The sequence below is a fragment of the Salvelinus sp. IW2-2015 genome, linkage group LG26, assembly GCF_002910315.2.
Source record: "Salvelinus sp. IW2-2015 linkage group LG26, ASM291031v2, whole genome shotgun sequence".
Lineage (NCBI taxonomy): Eukaryota > Metazoa > Chordata > Actinopteri > Salmoniformes > Salmonidae > Salvelinus > Salvelinus sp. IW2-2015.
This window is the reverse complement of record NC_036866.1, coordinates 26,628,727-26,638,282: the sequence shown is the minus strand read 5'-3', so window position 1 is coordinate 26,638,282 and position 9,556 is coordinate 26,628,727. Positions and strand designations below refer to the sequence as shown.

General features: G+C 42.1%; 1 protein-coding gene across 2 annotated transcripts in view; it reads right to left on the bottom strand.

Moving 5' to 3' along the window:
- The window catches only part of LOC111952754 (receptor-interacting serine/threonine-protein kinase 3-like), a 52,306-nt gene that overhangs the window by 33,404 nt on the left and 9,346 nt on the right, over positions 1–9,556 (bottom strand). Inside the window, exons 2-5 of one of the 2 annotated variants that reach the window (XM_070435041.1) lie at positions 2,518–2,686; positions 2,002–2,332; positions 1,581–1,732; positions 1,436–1,488 (exon numbers count right to left, since the gene is read on the bottom strand). In XM_070435041.1, coding sequence (XP_070291142.1) covers positions 1,436–1,488; positions 1,581–1,732; positions 2,002–2,332; positions 2,518–2,669 — 688 coding nt within the window. In that variant the 5' untranslated portion in view covers positions 2,670–2,686. The remainder of the gene's footprint in view (positions 1–1,435; positions 1,489–1,580; positions 1,733–2,001; positions 2,333–2,517; positions 2,687–9,556) is intronic. The other variant, XM_070435042.1, reaches the window with a different exon arrangement.

Sequence of the window (9,556 nt, the reverse complement as noted above, 5' to 3'; positions counted from 1 at the left end):
TCTCCTACCATAATGATTAGATCATTTGTTGCCTGTAAGTTCAATAAATTGGTATAAATGTTTTCGAAGAAGTGTGGATCATCCTGATTTGGACCATATAGATTAATGAGCCAAATCTCTTTTTTGTCTACTTTCATATTAAAAAGGATCCACCTTCCTTGCAAATCATTCCTGATTATTTGCACATTTAGATCGACATTTTTGTTAATTAATATCATCACACCCTTTGAGTTCCTTTGTCCATAACAGAAAATTATTTCACCACACCATTCCTTTTTCCACGCAACTTCATCTAAGGATGTAGAGTGAGTTTCCTGTAAAATGTATATGTTATATTCCTTTTCATTTAGCCATGTAAATACTGATCTTCTTTTTTTATAATCTGCCAAACCGTTACAATTATAACTAGCTATASGTATTTCACCCCTTACCATAACTAGATACTATTCTCAGGCTAATTTGACCATAATTAGTTCTTGTAAAGTTACTGCCATCAGAGGTAATATGAAGGTCGAAACTAGAGCTTTCAAATGTCTGATATTTAGAATTCAAGAAATAGGTTCTAGGAATGTTTTTATTATTCCCTTGCCTGTTTGCCTGTGAGCCAATGTCAAAGATGTTAGAAAATTTAGACAAATTATGTRTGTAACAAATCTGAGTAGGTTGATGTGTATGATATTGGATATGATATRATGAGAGTGTGTATGATGTCTGTATAAGAGTAAGACTATAATTTGTGATGTCCAAATAAATAATAACTCTGSCAATTTGCATGTTTGAGTGTCTATGTGTGTAACATGTAGTGCGTATAGCCTTAATATTCATAATTGTAATCCATATCGTATCACCATCATAGTTGCATCATAATTACCTTTAACATAATTGAAAAACACATCCCAGCATTTCCATAGCAATTGACATTTCACATGATCATGAAAGAGACCTTGCATTACTCTAGAGACGACTTCACTACAGTACAAATGTATTCCATACAATATGTTATTATTCCCCAATGCCTCTATTTTGATATCTTCCCCTTGCTTTTTGTAAAACTATATAAACTTGTAGACAAATACTTAAAAAAGATAGACAAACAATAAACACATTAAATTATAAAACAGTTCTCAACAATAGAGAGAGAGGGAGAGAAGAGAAAAGAGAGTGAGAGAAGAGAGCGAGATCAGGTGTGTGTGTGTGTATGTATAAGTTCGTATGTGTAAGCAAGCATGTCGTACGTGTGTGTTCATATCCACTTCATAATGTTCAGATATTTTAAACAGTTACCATACCTTCTTTTTTTTCGTAACCTGAAGTCCCTGTAGAATTTAGCACAGCCACGGTGTGGCTATAACGTAACGTTACCATGCATAGCAAAGTGCAATGAATGTGAGTATAATGCACCATGAAGAGGGTATTCATTGTAAGTGTTACTCACTAGGATATGGCTTCGACTGACCAGTGATGATGGACCACAGAAGTATACCATAGCTGAAGAAGAGAATGTGTGAGAGAGAGATAGAAAGAGTCATTGTAAAGTCATATGTCCATATTGATTATTCTTGAGGCATTTAGTGACGTACCTGTAGATGTCAAAGGCACGAACGGGTTTGTATGACACATTTTCCAAAGCCTCAGGGGGCATGTAACTAGATGTCCCCCCAGCCTTCACAGGGAACTCTTTGCTCATCTTGTTAACACTGTGGGACACCTTGGCCAGGCCAAAATCTGCAAGCTAGAGAGACAGAGAGAGAAACACAGAGACAGAGAGATAGTCTTCAGTTTATGTTCGGTTTATGCATTACAATCACTGGCAGTATAACTCATGTCATCTAACTATATTTGTTGAAATAGTTAATCATCAATGAATGGTAATATCAATAATAATAATTATAATATTGCCTCAATAATACACTCCAACAAGCAATAGTGCTATTGAACCTCAGTTAATGCTCGTGTTCCCACCAGTTAAAGCCTAATCAGAACCAGGAGCCTGGAACTTGCCTTGGCATTAAGGCWGTCATCCAGCAGCACATTATTGGGCTTTAGGTCTTGATGCAGAAGGGGTGGGGTGAGGCAATGGAGGAAGTTCATCCCCAGAGCGATCTGGTGGGCCAAGCGATAGGCAAGGGGGTGGGGCCAAGGTGGATGGAGAGAGAGGGTGTCCAGGAGGGATTCCAGTGTCCCCCTCTCCATGAACTCCATCACAAGACCCAGCTGAATGGAAGGGCCGCAAGTGGGGGGACAATCCTTGTACACTCCAAGAATCYTTATCACATGGAGGCTTGCACCCTTGCTCATCATTTCTGCCTCATTATGCAGGGAAGCGCTAGAGCTGGGATAAAGTTAGGGGTGGGAAGGAGAGGACAAGGGGGGTGGACAGAGAGAGTGAGGGCAACACAGGAATATTGTCTTAACTTAAATGGTTGACCACATCATGAAAGACAAATCAGTTTATAATGGAATATAAAACTCATTTAATTGACATACAATCAAGTGTTTAAAGTATAGACAATTTACCCATCATCACATTTTAGCAACTTGATGGCCACATCATATCCCCAGTTCACATGTCTGGCTTTGTGGACTTGTCCAAACCCTCCTGCACCAATCACTTTCCAGTTCTCCAGACTGTTGTTTCCAATTACTGCTGCCGGGCTGGACCGGTCCATCTGTCAATCAAGATGATCTGTAATGGCATTCAGTGTTTGCATCAAATAAGTTCCACATCAAGTCAAGTTGCATCAAATCTCATCAAGTCACATGGTATTGGTTCTCCTTTTTGAGACACTTCTGTAGCGAACACTGTCCTTTATAAGGTTTTTCCATACACTCTTACAAAAAAAGGTGATATCAAGAACATAAGTGTTCTTCGGCTGTCCCGATAGGAGAATCCTTTCAATAACCCTTTTTGGTTCCAGGTATAACCCCTTTGGGTCCAGGTAGAACCATTTTCTGTTCCATGTAAAACCCTTTCCACAGATGGCTCTACATGGAACCAAAAAGTGTTCTACCTAAAAGTGTTCTACCTAAAATAGGGACAACTGAAGAACCCTTTTGGAAAAAAAAAATCTAAGTGTACCTTAACAGTGCAAGTCATCCAAGTTCATCCTATCCTCTGATAAAGCAGTTTACAGGATTGCACATCATCAGTCACATTCAACCTTTGCCCTGGACTACCAGTTTGTGTGATATGATAATAGCTGACTTATTTCCTACCTCTCTAAAGCTCATATTGTCTCTGAAATAATCATCTCAAAAATCAGCAAACACAAATCAGATGTATGATTCAAGTATGTTATTCAGCTTCGCATTACAGTACATATCAATGTTGAGTTATCATTTAGTTTACCATGGCACAGTCTCTCCACTATGTTACTGTGCATCAACTTACCTCCTGATAATGATAACATTATTATGTGTATAAGATTAGATAGTAGAGTATCCATTGCTTCTTGTACTCATTATACTATGACTTCCTTACCTGTGACCGTGCTTAGAAAATTATGTTCCCTGTAACTCTCCTGTATTTAAATGGAATCTTCACTTAATTTATTTTACTCTCACTTCAGTATCTTAGGTGTTTCCACCTCATTTTGTTTATCAGAGGAGGGTGGAGTCAGAAAGGTTGAATGTGTACAGTCAGGACTTGACACATTTTCTCCACCAGATGGCATTGAATGCAGTGGCATGGTGTAGCATGCATATTGTGTAATATTTGAGACTATACTAGCCATCTGTTTTTATTTGAAAAGTATCCAATTTATTGATTGTACTATATAAGCTAAGTTTCCATCCATTTGGAGACAGATTTTCACATGAATATCCCAAATCTGCAAAAGAAATTATGACAATTTTTCCATCAGTGGTGTTTCCACCAAACAGACTTGTTGTGATAGTAATCGTGTGTGATGACATACTGCACACAAAATTTTCTTTTTCGCTTAAGTTTTCATGTTCCGAAAAAAATCTGAAGTTCAATGTGTTTCCATCACATTTTCAACTCCACCGAAAGTTCTTTCACAAAAACTGTTGAGTTAAATAGCAAATGTGCTATTCTAGTCTTGACAGGTATGATCTAGCCAACTGCTCGCAGACAGATACAGTGCGGGAAGGCTGTGCAGGTATGCTAGTGTACATGATGAGATTATTAAGAGAGAGTTTTTTTATTTGTCAAATGGCAGTCAAGCATCGATCATCACGATCATCATGTCTCCAGAATAAGACCCTCAATATTTTTGTAAAGCGGCATCAAGGTTGCTGTGCACTTTCACCACCCTATAACTGTTCATCATAAGTTATTTAATTGTAGCCTAATAAACTACATGGTTTCCCAATAGGTATTGGCGGACCACACACCATATCATCATGTGACTCCAAGTTTACTTCGATATGATGGTCATATATCAATATTTGCGCTTCAAGGCGTTTCCACCGCCATTTCTCGTTGTCATAGCTATAATTGTACCGAAACATACGTATGACTTTACTCTCATAAAAACTGTGGATGGAAACGTGGTTAATGAGATACAGATACATTTAAAAATATATAATGCCTTACAGTACAAGTACAGAGCAGACTAAAATTATGGTTCACTGAAGTCTATGTCAATCTAGAACATGATTATCCATTTTGAATGCAATATGAATGGATATGAAGTAGTAGGGTGTAGATTAATGAGGGAAAAAAACGATCTAATCAATTTTAGAGTAAGGCCATAACCTAACCTACATTTGGAAGAAGTTAAGAGGTCTGAATACTTTTCTGAAGACACTGCATATATCACTCAGTTTTCTGTATTTTTGACTCCAATACCCAATAATGACAAAAGCCAAAACAGGCTTTAAAAAATGTGTGCTATTTACAAAAAATACGAAACAAAAATGATCACATTTACTTAAGTATTCAGACCCTTTACTCAGTACTTTATTGAAGCACCATTGCAGTGATTACAAGTCTTCTTGGGTACAAGCTTGCCACACCTGTATTTGTGGAGTTTCTCCCTTACTTATCTGCAGATCCTCTCATGCTCTGTCAGGCTGGAAGGGGAGCGTTGCTGTATAGCTAATATCAGGTTTTCTCCAGAGATGTTCGATCAGGTTCAATTCCGGGCTCTGGCTGGCCACTCAAGGACATTCAGAGATTTTTCCCGAAGAAACTCTGGTCCGTGTGGCTCAGTTGGTAGAGCATGGCCTTGCAACGCCAGGGTTGTGGGTTCAATTCCCACGGGGGACCAGGAGATGATGAACTTCCAATTTGTGAGTCGCTCTGGATAAGAGCGTCTGCTAAATGACTTAAATGTAAATGTAAAAATTGTCTTGGCTGTGTGCTTAGGGTCGTTTTCCTGTGTAAGGTGAACCTTAGCCCCAGTCTGAGGTCCTATGTGCTCAGGAGCAGTGTTCATCAAGGATCTCTCTGTACTTTGCTCCGTTCATCTTTCCCTCTATCCTGACTAGTATTCCCAGTCCCTGCCTCTGAAACACATCGCCACAGCATGATGCTGCCACCACCATGCTTCACCATAGGGATGGTGCCAGGTTTCCTCCAGACGTGGTGCTTGGCATTCAGGCCAAAGAGTTCAACCTTGGTTTCATCAGACCAGAGAATCTTGTTTCTCATGGTCTGAGAGTCCATTAGGTGCCTTTTGGCAAACTCATAGTGAGCTGTCATGTGCGTTTACTGAGGAGTGGCTTCCGTCTGGCACTCTACCATAAAGGCCTTATTGATGGAGATGGTTGTCCTTCTGGAAGGTACTTCCATCTCCACAGAGGACTCTATAACTCTGTCAGAGTGACCATTGGTTTTCTTAGTCACCTCCCTGACCAAGGGCCTTCTCCCCGATTGCTCAGGTTGGTCGGGCGGCCAGCTCTAGGAAGAGTCTTGGTGGTTTCAAACTTATTGCCATTTAATAATGATGGAGGCCACTGTGTTCTTGGGGACCTTCAATGCTGCAGAAATGTTTTGGTACCCTTTCCCAGATCTGTGCCTCGACACAATCCTGTATCAAGCTCTACGGACAATTCCTTTGACCTCATGGCTTAGTTTTAGCGCTGACATGCACTGTCAACTGTGTGACCTTATATATACAGGTGCCTTCCAAATCATGTCCAATCAATTTATTTTACCACAGTGGGACTCCAATCAAGTTGTAGACACATGTCAAGGACGATCAATGGAAACAGGTTGCAGCAGAAATCAATTTCGAGTCTCATAGCAAAGGTCTGAATACTTATGTAAATAAGATATTTCTGGGTTTTGTTTTTCATAATCATACATTTTGCTAAACTATATTAACTAAGAGTATCTTAGAAAGATCATTTTTACTATATGTGCAAAAACAAATAGGCACATGCAGGTTCAGGTGTTTTGTGAGAATTTGTCGGCGAGGGGGTAACCCACCTCAACCATCTGTCCTATTGGCTAACGTGCAATCATTGGAGAATAACATGGACGAGCTTCAAGACTCTGCTACCAATGGGAAATAAAAACTCTACTATCTTATGTTTCACCGAGTCGTGGCTGAATGACGACATGGATAACATACAGCTGGCTGGTTTTCTGTGCATCGGCAAGACAGAATGGCTGCCTCCGGTAAGACAAGGGTGGTGGTCTGTTTCTATTGTCAATAAAAGCTGGTGTGCAAAATCAAATATTAAGGACGTCTCAAGGTTTTGCTTGCCTGAGTAGAATATCTCATGATAAGCTGTAGACCACAACTATTTACCAAGAGAGTTTTCATCCATATTTTTTGTAGCTGTCTATACCACACCAAAAACTGATGCTGGCACTAAGCCACACTTAAGCCATAAGCAAGCAAAAAAATGCTCATCCAGAAGCGCGCCTCTAGTGGCCGGTGACTTTAATGCAGGGAAACTTAAACCCATTTTACCTCATTTATACTTGCATGTTACATGTGCAACAAGAGGAGAGAATAAAACTCGAGACCACCTTTACTCCACACACAGAGACACTTTCAAAGCTCTCCCTCATCCTCCATTTGGCAAATCTGACCTTAACTCTATCCTCCCGATTCCTGCTTACAAGCAAAAACTAAAGCAGGAAGTACCAGTGACTCGGTCAATTCGGAAGTGGTCAAAGGACGCCGATGCTAAGCTGCAGAACAGTTTTGCAGGCACAGACTGGAATATGTTCCAGGATTTTTCCGATGGCATTGAGGAGTATACCACATCAGTCACCGGCTTCATCAATAAGTGCATTGATGACATTGTCCCCACAGTACCCGTACGTACATACCCCAACCAGAAGCCATGGATTACAGGCAACATCCGCTAAAGGGAAGAGGAACGGGACTCCAACCTGGACGCTTATAAGAAATCCTGCTATGCCCTCAGACGAACTATCAAACAGGCAAAGCGTAAATACAGGACTAAGATTGAATCCTACTACACTAGCGCCAATGCTCGCGGCTGTACTACAAAGGGAAGCCCAACTGTGAGCTGCCCAGTGATACAAGCCTAAATTACTTCAAATCGCACTTCGAGGCAAGCAACACTGAAGCATGCATGAGAGCACCAGCTGTTCCGGACGACTGTGATCACGCTCGTGGTAGCCGATATGACTACATCACATTTACAAGGCCGCAGGGCCAGACAGATTACCAGGATGTGTAATCCGATCATGCACTGACCAACTGGCTAGTGTCTTCACTGACATTTTCAACCTGTCCTTGGCCGAGTCTGTAATATCTACGTTTCAAGCAGACCACCATAGTCCCTGTGCCCAAGAACACCAAGGTAACCTGCCTAAATGACTACCGACCTGTAGCACTCTTGTCTGTAGCCATGAAGTGTTTTGAAAAGTTGGTCATGTCTCACATCATCACCATCATCCCATAAACCATAGACCCACTCCAATTTGCATACTGCCCCAACAGGGTAAGGGTAGGCAACAACACATCTGCCTCGCTGATCCCCAACACGGCGGCCCCTCAAGGATACGTGCTTAGTCCCCTCATGTACTGCCTGTTCATCCATGACTGTGAGGCCAAGCACGACTCCAACACCATCATTAAGTTTGCAGATGACACAACGGTGGTAGGCTTGATCACCGACAACGATGAGACAGCCTATAGGGAGGAGGTCAGAGATCTGGAAAAGTGGTGCCAGGACCCCAACCTCTCCCTCAACATGATCAAGACAAAGGAGATGATCGTGCACTACAGGAAAAGGTGTCGGAGCATGCCCCCATTTTCAAGGGCACGTGAACAGGGCACGTCAACACCTATTCCCTCTCAGGAGAATGCAAATATTTGTATTGGGATCCTCAAAAAGTTCTTCAACTGCACCATCGAGAGCATCCTGATTGGCTGTATCACCGCCTGGTATGGCAACTGCTCGGCCTCCGACCTCAAGGAGCTACAGAGGGTAGTGCATAGGTTCCAGTACATCATTGGGGCCAAGTTTCCTGCCATCCAGGACCTCTATACCAGGCGGTGTCAGAGAAAGGCCCTAAAAATTGCCAGAGACTACAGCCACCCTAGTCATAGACTTTTCTCTCTGCTGCCGCACGGCAAGTGGTACCAGAGCACCAAGTCTAGGTCCAAAAGGCTTCTTAACAGCTTCTACCCCCAAGCCATAAGACTGCTGAACAGCTAATCAAATGGCTACCCGGACTATTTTCATTGAACTCCCCCCCCTTTTTTTTTACACTACTGCTACTTGCTGTTTATTATCTATTATCTATGCACAGTCACTTTACCCATACCTACATGTACATATTACATCAATTACCTCGATTAACCTGTACCCCCGCACATTAACTCGGTACCGGTACCGCCAGTATGTAGCCTGAAGGTGACCAAGAACCCAATGATCACTCTGACAAGCTCGAGTTCCTCTGTGGAGATGGGAGAACCTTCCAGAAAGGACATCAATCTTTGCACCACTCCACCAACCAGGCCTTTATGGTGGAGTGGCCAGATGGAAGCCACTCCTCAGTAAAAAGTCATAGAGAGACTTGCCAAATTGCACGTAAAGGACTCTCAGACCATGAGAAACAAGATTCTCTGGTCTGATGAAACCAAGATTGAACTCTTTGGCCTGAATGCCAAGCGTCACATCTGGAGGAAACCTGGCACCATCCCAACGGTGAAGCATGGTGGTGGCAGCATCATTCTGTGGGGATGTTTTTCAGTGGCAGGGACGGGAAGCTAGTCAGGTGAGGGAAAATGAACAGAGCAAAGTACAGAGAGATCCTTGATGAAAACCTGCACCTCATCCTGGGGTAAAGGTTTGCCTTCCAACAGGCCAACACCCCAAGCACACAACCAAGACAATGCAGGAGTGGCTTCGGGACAAGTCTCTGAATGTCCTTGAGTGGCCGGTTTCTCTCTGGAGAAACCTGAAAAAAGCTGTGCAGCGAGCTCTCCCATCCAACCTGAGAGAGCTGAGAGGATGTGCAGAGAAAAATGGGAGAAACACCCCAAATACAGGTGTGCCAAGCTTGTAGCTTCATACCCAAGAGACTCAAGGCTGTAATCACTGCCAAAGGTGCTTCAACAAAGTACTGAGTAAAGGGTCTGTTTTCATTTTGGGGGTG